Source organism: Dinoponera quadriceps, unplaced genomic scaffold (assembly GCF_001313825.1).
Source record: "Dinoponera quadriceps isolate SergipeBrazil2010 unplaced genomic scaffold, ASM131382v1 scaffold405, whole genome shotgun sequence".
Taxonomy (NCBI): Eukaryota; Metazoa; Arthropoda; class Insecta; order Hymenoptera; family Formicidae; genus Dinoponera; species Dinoponera quadriceps.
In genome coordinates, this window is record NW_014554754.1 from 1,962,269 (window position 1) to 1,983,875 (window position 21,607).

At 46.3% G+C, this 21,607-nt stretch overlaps 1 protein-coding gene across 12 annotated transcripts in view; it reads left to right on the forward strand.

Moving 5' to 3' along the window:
• The window catches only part of LOC106741342 (trafficking kinesin-binding protein milt), a 59,624-nt gene that overhangs the window by 27,361 nt on the left and 10,656 nt on the right, over window positions 1-21,607 (forward strand). Inside the window, exon 1 of one of the 12 annotated variants that reach the window (XM_014613207.1) lies at window positions 6,712-7,746. The exons of 9 other annotated variants lie outside the window; for them this stretch is intronic. In XM_014613207.1, the coding sequence (XP_014468693.1) occupies window positions 7,257-7,746 (490 nt within the window). In that variant the 5' untranslated portion in view covers window positions 6,712-7,256. Of the gene's footprint in view, window positions 1-6,711; window positions 7,747-15,183; window positions 15,457-15,631; window positions 15,988-21,607 lie in introns of those variants that run through there. 2 more of the 12 variants (XM_014613220.1, XM_014613219.1) reach the window with 2 other exon arrangements.

Consider the following 21,607-nt stretch of genomic DNA (forward strand, 5'->3'; position numbering starts at 1 on the left):
GGGGGGGGGCGTCCTACTTGCATCGGGCGCGACACCTGTGCGGTCTCATCGTCGCCGGTTCGAGAGAGAGAGAGAGAGAGAAAGGAGAGGGTCGTAATCGAGAATGATCGACGAGCGATTTCCTCGTTATCGAGCTTTCTTCGGTCTCTCGCTATCCTCCGACGCGTTCAACGCACTCAACGCACAGGAGCGGCCGGCCGGCCAATCACGTGGCAGTCCGAAACGAAACGCTCGCCGGTCGGGTCGGCCGCGCGGCGCGCACGGTTCAGTCATGCTCGTGCAGCCGCTGCGTCCGCTTCGTGTGTCCGTCGCGCGTTCGCTCGCCATCTTCGTCGCGTCCCGCCAGCTATCCGCGAGGTTAAGCGCGCGCGGCGGCAGTGGTCATGAACCGTGATTCACTCAGTGCGCGTCAAGACGTTCGACAGTGTGAGGCGAGTGCTGGTCCACGGTGGTACGTTGAGCATGCGCGTCCGGGCCAGTCGCCGCCCGTGTCCGGATCCTGCGGAGGGATCCCTCGCACACGGACGACGGGAGAAGAGAGGAGACTCGCGAATATCTCCCTCCCCTCTCTCTCTCATTTTCTTCCTCTCGGGGAGTATCCGGAAGACACCGCGGGGACGATCCGGAAACGCGGGCCGCCCGAGCTCGTATCCCGACGACCCGGCGGCGCGACTTTAGGTTAGGTCGCTTCCGGCGGCAGGAAGTTGGCCGCGGATCGAATCCGCTCTCTTCTCTATCGGCCCGCGCGCGCCTTCGGAGTGTGTATGTTGTCGTTCTGCGTGCCTCGGAAAACTAATCACCGCTCTGTGATCCGTCGCGCGCGCGCGCGCGCTGCGGGGAACGCGGAATGCGGCAGAATGTCACGAGGTGTTGATCAGGTTCGATATTACGGCACGGGGGAGTTCCTGCGCTCGTACGTAATCCTGCGAATTCTCCCCTTCTGATTTTCACGGCCTGATTCGCCAGTCTTCAGCGTCCGATATAGAAAATCGCGGGATTGCGCCGTCGAGTTCATCCTGCGGATTTCCGCCGCTCTCCTCGGTGATAACGTCACGAGCAACGAGCCCCCCCCCCCCTCGATATACAGAAATCGATACGCGGGTATCGATAGACGGTATCGTGATTTTACGAGGAGTAAATCGGGGAATCGTCTCGTTTGTTGGTGGACGATTTTTCACCTCCGTTTTCGCTCCGGTAAAATTAATTGGTCGTCCCTTCACGAGTCACTCGCTCACGTGAACCTTGCTTATTATCATCGTGCGTGCCATCGATTTCAGGATAATGACCTTCGCGGTCGTGACTCCGAAAATACGGCAGCAGAAGACGGCGATCTTTCACGGAGGACCGCGCGATACGGTCCTCCGTGAAGTCACTCTATTTCTGTACCATCTTTCTCTCTCTTTCTTTCCTTCCTTCTTTCTTTCTTTCTTTCTTTCTCACGACTGTGCTACGACAGGATGGCCTTGAAATGTCTGGAGAGAGAGAGAGAGAGAAAGAGGGGGAGAGAAGGGTGACCCGACCCACCCTGGATCGCCCTCTCTTTCCGAGTTATGCAGGACTCGTGCAGGAGGACTCTTCGCCGCGATTTTTCGATCTTCCTCTTTTTCTTCTCTTTCTCATCGGCGTCTTATTAATAGAACCCGAATTGATCCGCTCTCGCGTAAAGCAGCCGCTAGATCTTAGATAGCATTTCTCTCGCATCAGCGACCACGGCGAAAAGTTAAGCATTATTACCGTTACGCAAGGAGTTCGCTGCTCCTGTTCGGCCGCAATGCGCAATTAACGCTGCACACGTCGCTGTCGTAGTCGTGCGATATGAGCGCAGACAATTCGATCCAGGTGTCAAGAGAGTCTCCCCTTGCTCAGATCATCGATTTTCCGCGGCTCCCATTCGCACGGGGTCATCTGTTCCGAGGGTGGTCATCTGTTACGCGTGGTGAGTTAAAAGTCGGTCGACGTAACGCGGCGCTCGGCCGCGCTCTAACGCATCCATCCGCCCGAAGTCGCCCGCGTTTACCTGCATTCCTGTAATCGTCGTTATCGCGTTAACGGAAAAGCACTCGATAAAAGCGAGCCGTTATGCCGGCTGTTGCGATCGACCGAACGCACGCAGGGAAAAAGTGCCGTATTCAAAGATACGATTACTCCGATATTCCTTTTAGCGAATTTTTACCTCATAAACGGGTGATGTTTACTCGACCCGAGTAAAATATTTCGTCGACTGAATGATCCAAGTAAAATTCTATTCGAGTGAAAATTTGCCAAGGAGTACCCTGGTAGAAATTTGCAGGCATTTTTTCAGCAATTACTGGACAGAAATTCGTTGTGTACAATTAAACTACTCCCAAGATTAAGATATAACGCTTCTCGTGCGGTTACTGCGCGCGAAAGGTGCGTAAAATAATTCAGAGCCGCTTACTGAACGAAAACAGAGCAATAAATGGACAAAAAAATATTGAATTGATTAATAAGCGAGTCTACCGTTTGAAATGAGCCTAGAGGTATCCTTGAACAAAACTCTATCAAGTTCTTGTCCATTTCCTACGCCGTATTGTTACAATTAATGAGAATGCATTAATACTAAACAGTAATTGGATGAGTATCTCGAAAAATTGCATGTATTTCCACCAAGGTATTAGAGGTAATTATTTACTCGGGTCTGGCACTTTTTTTTCGCGCACGTATCGCATCATGGGATTAATTAGATCTCTTTATATATAGATGTTCATTAGAGCTCGTTTTATCTTGCATCGACACTTTTTCTCGAGTACACTGTTTAAGCGGATCGACGCGTTCTTTGCTTTGTCGGAAGCTCTACGTGAGCGAATATCCGTTCTTAACCGCGTGTTTGTCTGTACAAGTGCGGAAGTCAAGATGATTATCTGTAAGATATTATATTATAGTTAGTCGCAACTATTATCCATCGGGAGATACACGGGCGATCTGACGTGAGTCTGAATGTCAATTCTCTCTCTCTCTCTCTCTCTCTCTCTCTCTCTCTCTCTCACACAGTGTATACATATCAGTATATCACTACGTGCAGTTCACTTGCAACAGAAGTTCCCCGACGCCCGATAACACGTCACGCTCGCTTATCGCTTGTTGTTTACTCGATTCTTTTCTCGAGTACGCGAGATCATTATCGTCGATTCTTACCGATCGTTCGCTCGCGATCTCCGCGTTACGAAGAAACACCCCCGTCGCTCTCTCGCGCGCGATAAACGTGCGCGTGACGTGCAATTAAAGCCGCCAGGTGCGCGTTCTTTGTTTCTTTGTAAATATTACATCTCGAAACGCCCATGGTCGCTCTAATCCCCGTGTATACGGTAAAATATTTTGCGTTAAAAACGGCCCGCTGAAATTTTCGTGTTATTTTAATCAGATGAACATGTTGAAAAACTAATATAAGTTAATCCTCTGATGGCAAGGTGGGGCCAGATTGACCCCACGACTTCGTTTGTTAGCGTATATGCGTTTCTTTCTTTTCTTAAGGGATGTTTCTTGTTATTATAATAATTTCCTTTGCTCATTTTGCACATTGATTGCGTGAGAAATGAACAAAATAGAACGTGGGGTCGAATCCGACCTCACCTTTCTGGACGCATTGAGAATCCATTTTGCTGTTAGAGGATTTACAAGATGAATATGTTAATTTAACATATATTTGTGTATTTTTCGACATATTTTCCATATTAAAGTGACTCGAAAATCTCAGTGGATCGTTTGTAACACACAATTTTTTACCGTATATATCATCGTTCGCTCTCTCATTAGGCGGTTATATCCCCAGTTTGTAAAACCTTGCGTCGAAAACCTGATTTTAGCACATTCGTGGACTCTTTTATTATTTGTTTACTGCGTTTCACGCAGTGAATGAGTCACTTGGTCGCGTAAAATGGAACGTTTCATCGTACGTGAATTAATCGTATTTCGGGCTGACGTCACACGCCTTCTCGTCCTTCGGGCTTTTCGGTTGTTCATGTAAATCATCGGCGCGATAAGAGCGCACGACGAAATGCGACGATAACGATTGGCATTAATAGAATATCGTTCGCGATAATCGGGCCCGCTCGGTTTACTCCCGGGCTGTTACTTTTTCTTTTTAATCGGCGCGAGCGGCCCGCCGCCGGCGGGTGTGCTTTTTGATCGATGCAGCGATTTCGCTGCTCCGAAAGTGGACTCATTCATCTTCCCTTCGTACTTTCTCCGAATCGCCGTCCCTGAATTCGCCCGCCGGGTGCATCGGTGGTGAAATCGCCGTCACGGACGAACGGACGGATCCACCACCGAAAACCCGCCGTTCATGTCCGCCTTCGAGCGGCGAAAGCCTTCGCCCGATCCCGAAGCGATTTGGGCCGATCGATCGTCGCGGCGCCCGGAATCGTTTAAGTAAGATCCCGCCCGATACCGCGCCGTCGCCGTGCGCACCGAGTGCGTTCGACCGAACTATTTGTTTCTCTTTTACGATTGTAGTTTTTCAGCACATCCGCTCACCGTTAACGCTCGGAACATCGTACTTTCACGAATATTAAATATTAATGAGAGATCTTTTTAAACACGAATCGCGCCCCGGACTGTATCGTACAGCTCGACACTTCGGAGAAAAGGAGGAAATGAAGGGAGAAATGATAGCGAAAGAAATATGCACAGTATAATCGCGTTGTTGAAGTAGTTGCAGCATGAAATGAGTTGTTTAAGAACTCGTTGAAACTTGAACTATATATATATATATATATATATAGGTTTAAATATCACTTAATTATCGGCTCAAATAGAAAACGACTGACCAGTCGGGAGCTGAGATACTTTTGACACTTTTTATACTATCGCGATTTCTTCCAAATCATTGACCATTTTGTTTAAAAAATATAGCCGTTGGAACTTTACCATTTATAATAATATCCGCGTTATATGTACGCATACTCATATTTAAATATTTACATATTACTTTCTATTATGCGTGCACCTCTATTAGCTCAATTGACGTATAAATAAAGCATTAATAATCAACAATAAATAATATCTCCGTGTTTGCAATATTGCGTTATAATATATTTCTCCCAATTTTATCTCGAAATTAACGTTTATTATTTGGATAGTTAAATAAAGTTATAGGAAAGTGTTTAGTTTTTCAGCCAATAGTAAACTTACGTACAGGAGCTCCTTAATGTCGTAACTGAAAATCCGGCGCTTTACTAAACAACTATCTTAAGAACGATTTGTTCGCGCGACGATTATGCTTCGCGATACTCACACGACTTATTATATGTTTATGATGAGATACATATTTATTGAGGCAATATAATTGGCTTCGTTTAAGCAACTCTGAAGGGGAGACTTCTCGGAAATCTCGATAGTGCCGGGCTAAAATGCGAAACAAGTCTTTTCCGGCACGCGGGCGCACGAATCCCGATGCGTCTCGAATAAATGCCGATCGCGAGTAACTCGCGATATATCCGATTACTTTCAACGATGTGCCGTTTAGATAAGCCCAGGCTTTTGCTTCCTTCTACATTCGCCGCCGCCGTGTTGAGGAAACCTTCCTTTTTCACCTACTTACCGCAGCACAGAGACGATATCGTTGCGGTAATGCCGAGGATCATAACGTTCGCCGCGTATTGCTCGACGGCCGGTGTATTATTTAACGCGTGAGATTCAAATCTCGCCGGTGCAAATTGCACTGCAAACAATCTTCATTCATGAAGCAACAGCCTCGTTTGCCGGATCTACCCGCGGTACTTCGCTGGTGTGTTAAAGTATTAATCATTCTTTCCCGGCCAACTTCCAAGCGACCACTTGAGGACTCGTAATAGAGTCGTTATGGGGAACATTTAGTTCGTGTTAATTGCTTTGTGGATCAAACAAGTCGCATCTAGCGTCAGAAATGAGATTCATATTATCAAGTTTTGCGAGGAGTTAACATATTTTTCTTAAATATGTATTGCCCATAGTCAAAATAATGAAAAAATTACAAATTGGTATATATATTGTAGCATTTAAATGTGACACCAAAAGTTTGTCAGTAAGCCTGGATAAAAAATTATTCCATTATTATTATTATTATTATTATTATTATTATTTAAAGGAGATTGTAAGGTGAAATGAGTTTTATAAGAATTCGATGAAACTTGCATTGCATATACATTGAAATATTATCTAACACATTGCTTGTGCAATTAGAAAAAGATAGTTCATTGGGCTGAGATTTGTAATTAAAGTTGTCATTCGTAAGTGTTTTTTTTTTTTTTAATTATCGTGATATTTTAAATTTCTATTTTTAATATTTTCTAAACTATGAAAAGCTTTTGATGAAAATTATGATATTAAAGACTAACGAAATACAGACATTATATACAAATTTCAGAATTATTAACTATTTTGTTTTGAAAATGCGGCAATGTAAAGTTCATAAAAGTTTATAATTTATAATAATACTCGAAATGCATGTACATATGCACGTATTTAAATACTTGTACACTCTATTAGATCAACCGATGCATAAGTATCGCACTAATGGACAATGCATCCTTGAATATTTTCTTTTGCCACTACTCTTCTTAACGTTCCGACAATATCTACGTTGACGTATAAATATTTGGAGAGATAATTGAAGATCTCCCGTTTTCCCTTGCATTCTTGCATTCTTCTTGGAAAATGCATGCTTTTTCCCGATAAAATGTACCCTCATCTCGAAGCTGAGTTGCGATCTGTTTGATCCTTGATAGTCTCCGGAAAGCGAAACTATCGGCATTAACGCGTAATCGATCGTCGCACCGTTTCCTGACGCGCAATCCAGCTGAGTGAATACCGTCGATGTCGGCGATGAGAGTGCGAAGAGTGCAACGGTGTGAACCAAGTTTAACGAGACAAGTGACATTTACGGTGTATGTGTGCAGGTTCGGGACTCGATAAGTCCGCGTGTGTCGCGGTATTAACGCTGTGTCGCTCCGCAATATAAAATAACGCGCGTAACAAGACATACGCGGGAAGGAGGAGCAACGATCATCGAACGAACGCGGTGATCAAATCGTCGATTCGTTCCGCGGGGTCGAGCCCCGCGAAAACGACGAACAATTCGGACTGAAGCGACCGATTTAACGAGCCACGGCGCTGACCGACGAACGTACCTGAATGTAATTATCGCGCGGAAGTCGATTGTCACGGAAACTCCGTGGAGAGTCCGCCGTAGGTGCTTTCGAAAGCCTCCGAAGCGAAGGAAGATCTCATACGTCCGTGGCTCGGGTCATGTCAAGGTCATGAACAGCTCGACTCCCCTTCGACCGAGGATCGATACACTGTCAGATCCTCCGAATCCGTCCTCTCGTCGGCAAGATGGAGCAATCGCGTCGACCTCGAGACAGAGAAGCGTCAGTTCGACCATCGCGCACGGCGACTCGACCTTCGGCAGTCTCGCGTTAAACGTTTCCTATGCCGGGCTGGACGTGTCCGGCATTGATCTCGTCGATTCCGGCGGCCGTTCGCTGTTGAGCAGTTCGTTACCGAGCGATGTGTCGGACGCGCCGCATCTCTGGGACGATATTGGTGTGGTCGAGTACCTCGAGAAGAAGCTCGGTCCGCCCGACGAGAGCACGCCGGAGGAACGCGTCGAGACGCTACGCGAGATCCTCGCCGAGACGGACATTCACGAAGGCGACGGCGAACTCTCGGACTTCCTCTTCCACGTGGCGCGGACCAAGTACGGCAAGGCGTATATAAGGGTGATCCGGACGCTGCTGTTAAACAGAGGTAAAAGCGCCAATTAAAGCGCGCGTCTTCGTTCGTAGTATCTTTTTTTTTTTTTTTTTACAGATACGTCGCGATCTTTTGAGAAATTTTTGCGTTCCCGGACGCCGTGTACACGGGGAGAAATAATAAATAAATATGCAGAGTGTTTCTCGAAATACTGTTCAATATTTTGGAAGTTGATTTTAGACGCTATCTTGTGAAGAAAAGTTCGTATGAACATATGCTTCATTTCTTCATAAAATGACCTCAAGAAACCACTTCTGGAATATCGGGCGATATTTAACACTGCCAACTACGAGATATCTCGTAGATTGTTTACTTGCCCAGGACGCCAACTACGAGTTATCTCGTCGCTTCATTGCCTGATTAAATCAAATTGACTTCTTGGACCAGAATCGTGAAAAGTTCCGCAGTTTGGCAGTCAACGTGTTAAGAAACACTCTGTGTATTCGTTTATCTACTACAACGGCATAAAATTTGCCGTTCTTCTGAATTATTTTTCTTCGTGTACTTAAAATTGGACCTCTGACGGCTCAAAGCGTCGGTCGAAATCTCGAATTTAGGATTGTTATCGCGTCTTGAAATAAGAATCAAGTAACCAAGATTCTGGTTAGGTTATTTCAGTAAAGAGTTGTGAATTTTTTTTATTTTGACTCAGATTATTATATCGGAGTGTTTTGTTCCTCGAATTAGAGCGAATTGATGCATGTGGACCTCCTTTGAATCTATGAGTTTTGGCTCATTGAATGTTTCGTTATGTACTTCTACGTCGGACGATTTATTATATGTACCACTCAGACAGAGAGAGAGAGAGAGAGAGCATTCCCTCTCCAATATTAATTTTATAAATGGTTATTTATTAACGTTGCTAACGTGAAAATATAACTTCACACTCTGATCACAAACCACCGTTTTAACACTTAAAAATATTGGGTCCTAATAATGCAACGATAAAATATTAAATATTAAAATATATAAAAAACCATGTATGTAAATCTAAAAATATTTTATGTTTAACACTAATCTCTCGATATCGATATTCGCGCGTAATTTATTTTTCGCAAAATTGACAAAGGTCATCGAAGAGAATTTTGTCGAAGCATCTCGTACGTAAGGCAAAAAATCGTGCACAATTCGAGCCGCCGGCGATCTTCTACTATTTCCGATCGCGATTCCGTTGTTTCGCTGCACAACGATTCTCACGCGACGCACGTTCGCGCAGTTTCGCTGATCTCGGGCATCCGCGATGTCCTCGAGTCCACCCAGTATGTCGGAGATAATTACGCAAACCGTGACGAAAAAGGATAACGATGAGGGCGATTGTATCGTCACTCTGGAACTTCTCGGCGATCCTTGCGGCAATGCGCCGGTCCCATTCGACCCTGAGAGCCACGGGCTTTCCGCGGATTTCCAGTTGACGAAATTCGCCGATCCGCTGAGAAAGAGCTTGCAATTGGAGCGGCAGGAGAGGCAATTCTTGCTCGACCTTTTCAATGGAAAAGAGGTGATTTTCACGTATAATGCGGAAACGATCGAGAAAAGCGCGAAACGAAATTTTCGTGACCGGGAATAATTCCTCGCCCTGTCCCGTCGTACATCATTTAATCATCATATGTCCTGCCTTGCCGATTAATATTTACCTCATCGATAGACGAAATACGCCAATTGTCATCTATTTCATCGAAAGAATTTTTATTTTTTCTCTCAAACGTTATATGTTCCATTCATCATTACGTTCTGGCTATCGCACAAGATTCTTAGGTCTGCATTAATAATCGTTACTTGAATTTGTTTCAAATGAGATAGTCTGAAATTCCGAGTTAGATGAATTTTTCCGTTGAATCGGTCTAACTCCGAATTGATACCCGAGCATCTCATATGAGACGAGTTTCAAGATTTTAACATAGATCTCGCAAACGTATGAAATTGGTCAAAGCGCTCGAGCAAAGTACTCTTCGTGTGAGAAACGCAACTTTGCCTGTATCAAACTTGGCGAAAATACGACTCGTCAGAAAGACGACACGGGACTGTCCCCCTCATTCTCTACGAAACCCCCTCCCCCGTACGATAGGACAAAAAGACGAATCCTTGCACGCCGATGAGCGAGCGAAACGAGGCTCGCGTCACGAGGCTGGATAACGGCGGAATGTTGCTGGTGGAGACGTTCAGCATCCTCCCCCCGATTGTCGACGACCCTTACGTGATGGGCAAGATCGCTTACGCCGTTGTTCACGGAGGCATCCATTCCCTGGGTCTCGACCAGTGCTCCAGCACCAGGATGATCCTGGCCGTTTCCGACGGCATGAAGGACAACGAGAGGAAAACAGTAGTGCCGATGACGATACGCGGCTACGTGGACGCGGCGAAGGCCGACGAGATCTCCGTTAAGGACTGTCAGGTGTTCCAGAATCCGTGGTGCTTGTTCGGCGGCACCGCCACGGTGCTGTGCTACCCTCACGAGATAGTCGAGCCGTTGAACGCGACCGTCGGTGACGTGATAGTGTTGACGAAACCGCTCGGAACGACGGTAGCTTTGGCCGTGTCGGAATGGATAAAGCAGCCCGAGAAGAAGAGCAGATTACTGCTGACCATCACCGAGGAGAGCGTCGAGAGAGCTCGTGCTCGAGCCATCGACTGCATGATGAGGACCAATCGGGTCGCCGCTGCGCTCATGCGAAAGGTTTGGCTTCTGTCAAAATCGGGTCGAATGCGAATCTCAGCGCGTTCGCGCGAGAAAGAGGGATATTCATTCGTTACTTAGCTGCGATTTTGAAGAAAATTCCCGAGGCAAATCTATGCGAGTAAAAGCGCGCACGGAAAGAAGGCGCTAGATTCGAGTGAACGATCGCTTCAAATACTGCGTGGCAAATTTTTACTTGGGTCGAGTCAGATATCACTTTTGATCCAATTAAGAATATTTTCTGAAGAATATTGGAATAATGATTTCCTCGAATCTAGCAGTTCTTTTTTTTTCTGTACGGGAATGTTACCGATGAAGGGAACTAGCCGGATTAATTCGCGTGTAATATAATTTGGAGGGAGGGCAATTAGCGTGCGATTCGATTTCGAGGAAAATCGCTGAAATCTACGCGCGAGTGCGCACCGTAGGGATATCGCATTGGCGACCTTCTGCTAAGGGTAATTAGTATTTCATCATCGGGTGATCTGCCGCTAATGGAAATTGGTACTTCGTCATCGAGTATTACGCGATCAGTATCTTATCCTTGACCACAATCGACGAGACGTAATTCGTTGTGTCGGCCATTAAATCAGTACAACGCTCACGCTGCGTGCGAGGTGGGGCCCTACGGTGTCCTGGGACACGCGACTCTCCTGGTACAACGGCAGACGAGCGACGTGAACTTCATCGTCCACAACATGCCGGTGATCGCGAGGATGAGCGCGACCGCGAAGATCACGGGGAACACGTTGCCGTTGCTGCAGGGCGAAGTGCCGGAGGTGTCGGGCGGATTGCTGGTCGTGTTGCCGCGCGAGCAAGCGGCCGCCTATTGCAAAGCTCTGGAGAAGATCGAGCGTAGGCAAGCGTGGATCGTCGGGATCGTCGAGAACGGCGAGCGCACCGCGCGAGTGATCGAGAGACCGCGAGTGATCGAGGTGCCCGCCAAGGATAACGGTGTTTCCCTCTGGTAAACCACCTGGGGGGGCGCATCGCTCGTAAAAATTCGCGAGAAAAAACATCCGGCGAGACGCCACCGTCCGCGCCGTTCCGTGATGGGACAATTTTAACGGCGCTTCGACTGTTCGACGGACGAAGGAAGACGTTTGCAGGAGACGCGATATTAATGCAGTAATAGCTGCTTTAAGGCGCGTTCCTGACGCCAGGTTAAACCGTCCGACATGGTTCACATGGGTCACATTCTCCGAGTCGATGTTTTGAATTCTACGTTATGTCTTCAAGTTGGAGAAAACGGCAGTAAAAACGTGGCGTCAAAGGAATACAATGGGAGTCTTTTGAAAACTTAATGTAGAATTAAACTAGACCTGGTGCAGGACTAAAATTTCGGCTCTCGGATCGTCGGTATGTTCGAGACGCGTCTCTCATTCTCTCGCGGGATTTCGGTGTTGTCAAAAAAATGCACACCGAGGAAAAAGACAGGATCAACGGGAATCTGGCTAAAACGAATAAAATTTGTCCAGGTACGACGCTTAATCCGTTGAATAAATCTTACATTCGTTCATTTTTCCCCCCCTTTTTTTTTTAATAAGAGTGCCTCAGTCGAAATTTTAGTTGCATATTGAATCCCCAAATAGAGAAAACGGCAATAACTTCCCATTTGTCAACACCAAAAGAGCGGAATACTCGTTAAAAATTTAGGCCGGTATTTATAGTCAGATCTTACATTTAAGATCGCCTAAAATTGATCTTGAGATGCTCATTTTATCGGCTTACGCAGCAATCGATCGAATTTCCCCTACGCCGCGAGAGACACGTGGATAAATGATCGTGGGAGATCCTTGTCCTCGCATTCGACGGAAGTTTATCTCGACGAAATCAGAACCGCTCATTTTAATCGCATATCGCGCAATTATCCCGCTCGCATCTGCTGAATCGTGGTGAAACGTTAGCGTTCGCATCAACGACGTTTACGTCGCGTCCCTAATAGCGAGATACAGTTAGCAAAAGTCCCATTAACATCTGCTTATGTATACTGCACCCTTCCGGTTCCCCCGGTCATGGGAAATCTGTGAACTCGTCGCTCGCGTATTTACGCTCGTCTATCTTTTTATCGCTTCCCACAATTACTTTCCTCGCATGGCATCTTGCGCCGCGAGTTCCTTGACGCCTGTCCTTGTTGCTTTCATATCTTAACAATAATGCGATCTCTCTTGTAGTCAAGAAAGGTCAATTCAGTCGCGTTGTTTACGGAAGATTCGTCTCTATCAGATTTTCTCTCCCTCCCCCCTTTTTTTTTCTAAAACAATGTTCATCTAATTTTAATCCTCAGCGATATCCAGTGATACGTGACTGAAATAAACATCGAAACGTTAATGGATGGTTAATTTTAACGCGGATGCGTTAATAAAACACTTTTATTTACGTTTATCCTGCGAATCTTGTTCGTCTTTTCAAGGGAACTCTGGTATTTTGACGAGGAGTGTTTGCTCTACGAAGAATATTGACATAAATTCCCGCCTATATAATGTAAATTAAACTTACATTACCGATTATCACTTTCTCTCCGCAGACCTCTCGTACATTAGGCATGACGAGAGAGACGGAAGCAATTACCGAGCGATATTTCTTTTCTCATTAGCATGGTTCGGAAAAAGCGGTTCCTACGTTACACGAAATGTTAATCGAGTTGAATCAGCGTCTCGTGAAAGAACCTCATCTTCCCGCAGGCGGGAGAAAGAGGAGTGGAGTTGGAAAGTCGTTTGACGATGATATTAACGCCCACGGGAAACGTGTTAGTGACATTCGTCCAGGGGGCAAGTTGGAGGACGCGTTTCGCCGGGGTCACGACTCGCAGGCTGCTCCTGGCGACCTCGAGTGATATCAGGGTCGCATTTCGGAGCGCACCGCGCGGCAAAGTGTGACAGTGCGCGCGCGAAGTATTCGACACGCTCGGGAGATCGATCGGATCTGCTGCACGACTTCCAAGGAAAGGCCGCGTCGACCGTGAAAATGTGATTTTCACGGTGCATTATTCCGACTCGGTGTGGATGCAGCTGAGGAGAAGCGCGCTCGTTTCCTTCTCGCGCTACTTCCAGTAGTAGCTGCTGCTGGCCGCGGCAGGATGCAATTTCGCGAAATTCGCCACCGCATAGCGGACGATCGCCGCTGCACGCGCGCGTAATAAGCACACACACCGTCGATTTCGATCGGCATGTAATGGCGTGCTAACATGTAATGCAATAACGTTCCCGTTATAGATGCGGTGTACGTAACAACGCCCCGTAACGTTAATAACGTAACGCTGAAAAAAAAAAAAGAGCGCTACATTCGAGTAAATAATTGCTCCGATAGTTGCTGAGTAAATTTTCAAGGCTTGGCTCAAGTACATTTCACTTGGATCGAGTTCGTATTGTTTGAGCGTAACACCGAAAAGCGCGGAATATTGAATATTTACCACTTGTTTAATATAACTGAATATTTAATATTTGTTTAATACAAGTGAGAAATTCGCCCAGAACTGATGGAGTAATTATTTACTTAAGTGTTGCGCCTTTTTCAGTGTACGCTCCTGTTCTCCTCCGAATGTACCTTGCATTTAGTAATATTCGAAAGGTCCGCGAGCCAAAGGCTGCACTTATCGATTCCATATTTCTGAACAACAATCGGGCGATATATGAATATTTATCGCATGTCGGCCGATTGCGTCATCTCGTGACATCTCGTCGTCGTTGACTCGGCCGACGAGGACACATTAAATTTGTATGTATTTACTCATGGACGCGAAAAGGTCAGGGAACATCACCGACGCATCGCTTTCTAAGCGCAGCTTCCCTTTAACGCCATTGGCCGCGGCGGCTGCGTTTTCCCTCTCGTTACGCCACCCGGCTTAAGCCGGTGTCGGTCGAAATAACCCGGCGACAAATGGCACGGCGCATCAACGTCACGGTTTACTTAATTGCCAGCTTAATTGTCGGCTTTGAGTGCTATCGCCGAACATCTTTCTCTTTCCAGTCCGATCGGTGTTTCTCCATTGACACCTCCTACGCCGCCTTTCGCTCGCGGAAAAGAGAATCAGCTCCTACCGCTAAAATCTAGCACAATGGCAATTGAATTTCCGATATATTGTTATTTCCATTTATTAACGGCCCATTTATTAAAAAGCCCATTGTTATACGGAATAAATGCGCATAAAAGTTTGTATAGAGTAACGCGAACGTTGAAATTACGATTTAAAATTCAGTTTGATTACATGAGAACAGTTGAAATTCCGTTTTTCCGTGCTGCACTCGCGGTATTGTATTAAAACAAAAATCCCCAGAGAGAAATATATTTTCCGCGCCGATTGCGCAATTCTCTTCATTCTTATCTGTCTACGATTAGTTGTCAAAGTAATTTTACTGTAAACAGAAAGGAACGTGGAGTTGAACTGCAAAGAGAGGCGACCGCGCGCGCACACGCGCCGTGCTTTCTCACGCGAGGTTCGCGTTTTCAAAATAGAAAAAAAGGACAAGAGGGAGAGAGCGAAGGACGAAAAGCGTTCGACTGGAAGAAAGGCGGTCGCTTAGGATCGGGGGGTTGCCGTTAATTAAGCTGGAAGCGAAACGCCGCCAAGGTCGAGGGTCGCCGAGGGTATTTCAAACGGGAGCGCCTTATAGTTGGCGGGGTTGCGCGCGCGCGGCCCGGCCGTTCCGCGTTCCGCCTATCCGGCCGTCCCTGTTCCACCGTGTTCCGTCGCGGCGACACGGGCGGTTTAAGATGGCGCATTGATCCTATCGCGTGACGTTCGTTCTTTCTCTCTCTCGGCGCTACGATCTCACGCGTGCGAGTATCCGCTGCTCGTCCGATCGGCAAGATCCGCGTGTCGCTGGAGCGTCGCCGACAAGTCGCAGCGATCGCTGCTCGCCGAAGAGTGTCGCGGGGAACTCCGTCGGGACGACGATGCGCTCGCGACGCGACGTCGCGGGAGCACGCGCGACGGTGCCACGGTGAATTCTCCGAGCGAAGTGACGCCAGACTCGCCGGCTTCGCCTTCCCCACGGCTCGCCTCTGCGGCGGTACAAACGCGTTGAATGGTAAATATTGCTGTGACGATCACACGCCGGTGGACGTGAGTCACGGGGCGCCGGACGCGCCGGTGCGAGAAATCCCTCGCGACGGCCCCGCTCGTGTTTGACGGTGTCTCGTTCTTCCACCGTCGTCCGCGCCGGTCTCTCTCTTACCTTAGCTGACACTACGGCGCCGTGTTTGTTATGTCGTCCGGGAGCCCCGGCGCTTAGTCGTTCCCGAATGACCCGCCGTTCTCGTCGAGGAATGTCTCTCAAGTCGCTCCGGTGTGTCGTGTCGCGGAAAAAGTTGCAGTTCAATGCGATGTGTCAGCGTACGCGCCTCGACGAACGATACACGCACACTCTCGTGCTTCCTACGCGTTTGTGATGTGCTAATTAATGTTATTTCTTCCGTATTCCGGGGACGTGATGAAATAATTGATATTCATTTTGTTCGGTATCTTCTATTGTTTTCTACGTATCGCTCGCACATTACCGTGAAAACCGGCTCCAGGCGAGGTGGAAATATAGGCGGACGTCGGGAATTATTTTGATCACGTATGTATGTTATTTATTATGTTATGTTGTATCGTATTACATTTGTTATGTTATCACGTATGTTATATTCGCCCAACACACGTGACCAATGTAATTGCCAATATTCGCCCAGGTTCGCCTACATTCTTCGCCACATCGTGTGGAGTCGGCTTAAGTAACAAAAATTGCAAAGGTTGCGATCATTGGTATACAGGGTGTCCAGACCAGCAGGGACGAACTTTGCGAGAGCGTAGAACGGATTGAGATGAGCGAAGAAATGCTCTATCACTCTGCAAGCAACGTTCGAAATTTCGAGTCATTAATTAAACATCAGTATGTCGAACTTTGAACCTTTAACCTGTCGCTAGATACGATAACTGCCGTAGATCAGGCTGCTCGGAACAAAATAGTTCTTCACGACTTTGCAAATAACACGCAGAATTTCGAGCTATTAATCAAAGAAACTTTTACACGTGGTCATTTTCAAAAATTAACTCGAAATTTTGTATTTTTCTTTTTTTTTCTTTGCAAAATACTCGACGTTCTTCGTTCGCCTCAATCCGTTCTATGCCCTCACGAAGTTTGGGATACCCCGTATACACGAGTATATGAATGTAACTTCTTGTAAGCGCGGTGGCTAAACATGGTGTTATCTAAAAATTGTAACCTTCGTGACGCGTTTGCGTAACACCGATAAGAAGACTTCGAGTTAACGTCTCATAATACCGTCAAGCGTACGTTTCACATTTCATACACAGTAATGAGCCAATGTCGCTGACCTGAAACCTCCAAAGTTCGATGTATCAATATTTCATATCGGGCATCTTTAATTCATCTAATTAGATTCGCTTGTATTAGAGCCTGTTGAAAGGTAGCGTGAGTTTAATCGAAATGAATTGAAGTCATTAACAAATTCACATCCTTGTTATCGAGCAAAGTTTAATTAAAAAACAACGCAATTAGAGAGAAACAGAGCGCATTTGAAATAATTAATATTTATGCGGCACAGTTTCCGCGTACTTTTCATTTCAAGTCGATCCTTGAATGATATAAAAAGAAAATGGCGCTCTATTCCTGGAAGGATGGAAATAGGTTTGTTCTTGAAACGTCCGTATATCTCTTAAGAAAACGAACCGACGCCAGATCCGCGCATTAAAGTCGATGGAAACGTTACAAACCGCAGAAGTGGAACATAAAACAATGAGTGGCATTGATAAGAAAAGCGTGGGTTTCGTAATCGGGCTGTCTTGCGATAGGTAATTCGTGTTGCGAAAGCGCAGGAAATTCGAAATGATACTGCGATTACACCGCGATCATTGAGAGCTCCGTGACACACCGGCTCTCTTTTTATCCCTCCTCGGTCTTAAAATTGTTTGCGCGCGCGCTCTACGATGTTTAATTATACCACACACGGTGATCCAAGCTCCGTAACCAGGTGGTACGTGTAAGGGGGGGAAAAGATTAATGATTTTATAATATACGTGTTCTGAGTGCATGAAAATTGGATTTGTCGGCTCTCGTCATATCTATGATTACATAATCCATTAAGTGAGACGGTGTCGCGAGGTAACGAAATAATATACTGCATCTTTTAATCCGATTATATAACGTCACCTCTGCTTCATGTGCGTTTTTTAGGCCGTGTCAGGTTTTATAAGTTCTTGACTATTCGCTGCAGATTCTTATGCAAGCGCCGGCGGAAGAAAATCAATAATTACCTGCTCATCCTTGCCTCAAGGTGCTGTGCCGAGCGTAGCGCAGGCACAGCTGCCTTTGACGCGAGTCTTTTGCGAGATACCGAGTTTGAGTATCGTTTCTGTCAAGAGCTTCGAACAGTACGTAAGATAGGAAAAGACTGTAATTATCGGTCCTCGGATTAAAGTCGATGAAGTTACCAGTATTGTCGTCGTCGCAATAGTCAGTTCGCCACACGTCGGAGCGCGCAATGTATCGGCCAATAGGCGGAAGAATACGGACGATAGCGTTTTTCAAGCGTTTCCGACAAAAGAGCTCGATATTATTACGCAACGATAATACGAAAAGGGAAAGTCCACGGGAAACGATAACAAAAGGCGCTTGTCGATCGCCGTTGACAATCGGCGAGGTTTACGGGCGACAGAGACGTTAATTCGAATTCCATCCACGCGGAACACGTGTCGATGATCGCGAAATGATTTTCGTCCCTTTCGTTACCGATCCTCGCGATCAGAACACACTTAGTCCCGTTCACTTTCCGTCGCAAGTATGCGCACTTACATAAATAATCATCATCATTTATCAACGGGAATAGAAGTGGCCTTTGGTTACATAACCGGGGAGAAACGATCTTTCCTTTAATTACCCCGAGATTAATTAGGTTAAGGAGAAACGATCTTTCCTTTAATTACCCCGCATTTTCCCGGAATTTCATTACATACTTCGGTGTTTATTGATTTTATCACATGCCTTTCAGTTTATCAATTTTATCACGCACGTGAGAGAAAAACATTCACGCGGCGATGAACGAGGCCCGAGTACGTTTTGGTCGGAGGGAAGGACCGAACGGGTCGAGATTTAAGTTCTGCATTAAGTCCGGTTAGTTCTGCGTTAAGTCTTCAAGCGGGGAAAATGGCAGTGAGTTTTCACTTGCAGCATCAAAGAAGAAGTAACACAATAAGTGCTTCTTCAGTGCTACAAATGGAAGAAATTGGGACCTCTACTCGGTTCGAAGACCCACACCTTTAAATAAAGAAAACGACAATAACATCTCATTTGTAGCATCACAGGAGCACAATAGGAAGGCTCGAAGACTCAATGTAAAAAACTAACTAGACCCGCCTTGACGGTAAAGAATCCAAATTCCAACTGTTCCGATCGAGAACCGAATTTCGTTCGGGAGGGAAACTGCTTCCCAGAAATTCTCTTCTCCGTCCGAGACGCGCCATGTTCATCGTTCATCGTCGCGTCGATTCGGTCAGCTGTTTCCTCAGTACCCGAATTAATCGATTGTCGGAATCTTGTCACACGCCCCGTGTACATTTTTTCGCGAACGACACGGTCGTTCGCGAGCTTCTCATTAATTATCTCGCGCGGCGCAACAGTCTTTTCGTAAACACTCTCCGGAACGTAAACACGCGCGTCAGTGCCTCCTCGGCGCGCGATCGCACGTCGCTCTTCGGCTCTCTCTCTCGTTCCCGTCGACGGGAATTCGAAAGTCGCGAGCCGGCGCCTCGGCATGAAACACTATTTACGACAGCTCTTGGTCCCGGGACCGGTCTGCGGACCTTCCGTATACCCTGGAGGAGGACGGTGCGAAGGCTCGCGACGAGAGGACGCCGACGCCGGACGTCGTGGAGCCGGAGGAGCCCGACGATCCGCAGGAGGATGATCCGTACGAGTACGACGACGACATCAGGCCGGCCGCTGCGTCCAGGGAGCTCGACGACGACGACGACGTGGAATGCCTGTCCTTGTTCGAGGCGGCGAGTTACCTCGTCGCTGGCTCCTCGGTGCCGACCACGCGGGTCAGCGCGCCTTGCTGGGGATGCAAGAGCTGCACTGTCGAGGCCCTGCCGTTGTTCCTCCTCGGCTCGCCGTCGGAGGCGACCTGCACGTGCACCTCTCGTCAGTAATCCTTTTGTCCGCCGCCGGTGCACGCGCGTGTCGTCGTGGCTCTCGTGTTCGCACTGCGTCAGGATCGCGCCTCGTTTCGGCTCCCGGTTCCGAGTGACCGCCGGTTAGCCACTAATCACGGTTAATTTCGTTATCTGCCATCGCTCTCGGCATGACGCGCGCATTGGTGTAATGTGTGACGACGTGACTGCAACCGGAGGATCGGCCGATCGCCGGAATCTCGGCCTACCGCTCGCCCGCGGACGTCTGGATTTATTGCATTCGCGTATTTCACATTGCTGGCAGTTTATTATCATTAAAAGCAATTTATCGGAGGGGAAGTTGGTATTATATAAACATTTACATTTTGCACAATAATTTTTTCAATATATATATATGTGTAGAAAATCGATATTTCATATGAAAAACTTAACGATTACACTCGCCAAAGTGTCATTCAATCGATTCTAGGCTCAAAGTTAGGAAATATTTATTATTTAGGACGTTGTGAAAATGTGGCGATATAATGGTGCTGCCAAAATGCTACTGCATAATAAGACAAAGAGGAATAGGTGTGATGTGGCCCACCATTAAGATAGAAAATTGGTTTTGTTTAAAAAAAACAGTGTTTTGTTGCAAGTTTGAATATTTATTCGAAATAAACTCTTAGAAGGAGTAACGGTGAATATAACCGTGAATTTTTAACGTGGATACTGGCTGCTTCGATATGAAACTTCGAAAAAGAGGCCGTATTAAATCTGTTTAGTGAGAGGCTAATTAGAAGAAAAAGGTCATGCTTTTGTTTAATCTTGCGTAACTCGAGATGTACGGTGGAATAAAACGTTAAGTAACGAACAGAATACTCGTACAACAAATACAAGTGTACATATATTCGTGTGATAAAATATGCCCAAATTTAAGAAGAATAAAGAAATGTATAATTAAATGCTAAAATGTATCTTGAAAACGTTTCGAAACGTTCGAAGATAAAAATACGTTATAACAAGCGCCAGCTATTGTGTATGGACATATTAGCGCTACGACGTAGTAATAACGGGCTACTAAACAAATAATTCTATAAGCAATCACTAGAATTTGCTGTATAACAGCGGAGATATTAAAAGCATTATATTTACAAAAGCTTAATACCACCTTCTTCTCTACTATCACAGTTATTATTATTATTAAAAGCAATTTATTATTATTTAAAATTTACTATCGCTTATATACGTCAAACTTTATCCTCCGAGGGATTTTCTTTATGATAAGAAAGGAGAGAATTCCTTTAGTTACATTTTATTCCTTTTATTTCCGTTTTATTTCCATTTCATTTCCTTTAGTTACATTTTCATTATTAAGATGAGGGATTCCCTTTAAAAATAATAAAGTTTGAGAATCGATTCTCGTTTCACGCTACATTGGCTCGCAAAAGCCTCCTCGATGTTGGATTATTAATTTCAAGTCGACAACGGCCTCCTCTCTTCGCGTTTCGTTGGCGTATCAACGGATTTGCGTTGCCGAATTGCGCGATCGCAGACTTTCTCTCTCGGGCGGACTTTTCGCGGGCGGTATGACGCTTTGCATTCTGATCGCCGATCGTCCTGCGACGCGCTTCAGCGAGCTATGACGAGCGTAGCTACTTTACATAGCACGTGTAAATTTGACCGAGCCAATATTCATCCGGCGCAGTGTGGACGTTTCTAAGTGGCACTCCCGTCACCTGTCGTCTCCGACGACTGTGCATTCGATCTAATTCCGTTGTGTTTTAGCAGCCGTCGCATCCGTGTCGCCTTGAGCTACATTATCGCTTCTGACCACTCGCTTTGACAGATATTTTCCGTCCAGGCTCTACACGGCTTAAGAAAAAAAAACACCTCGCGTGTAGATCGTAAAATGCACGCACTTTAGATACCAAGTATTGTACATCGACAATAAATAATAGCTTATCCCGATAAAATTAGATAAGATTGCGCTGGCGTATTCGTTCCGTATCCTCCCCCTTTTTTTTTTTAGCGAATGTCATTACGCGTTTTGTCTCATCTTTTTCACT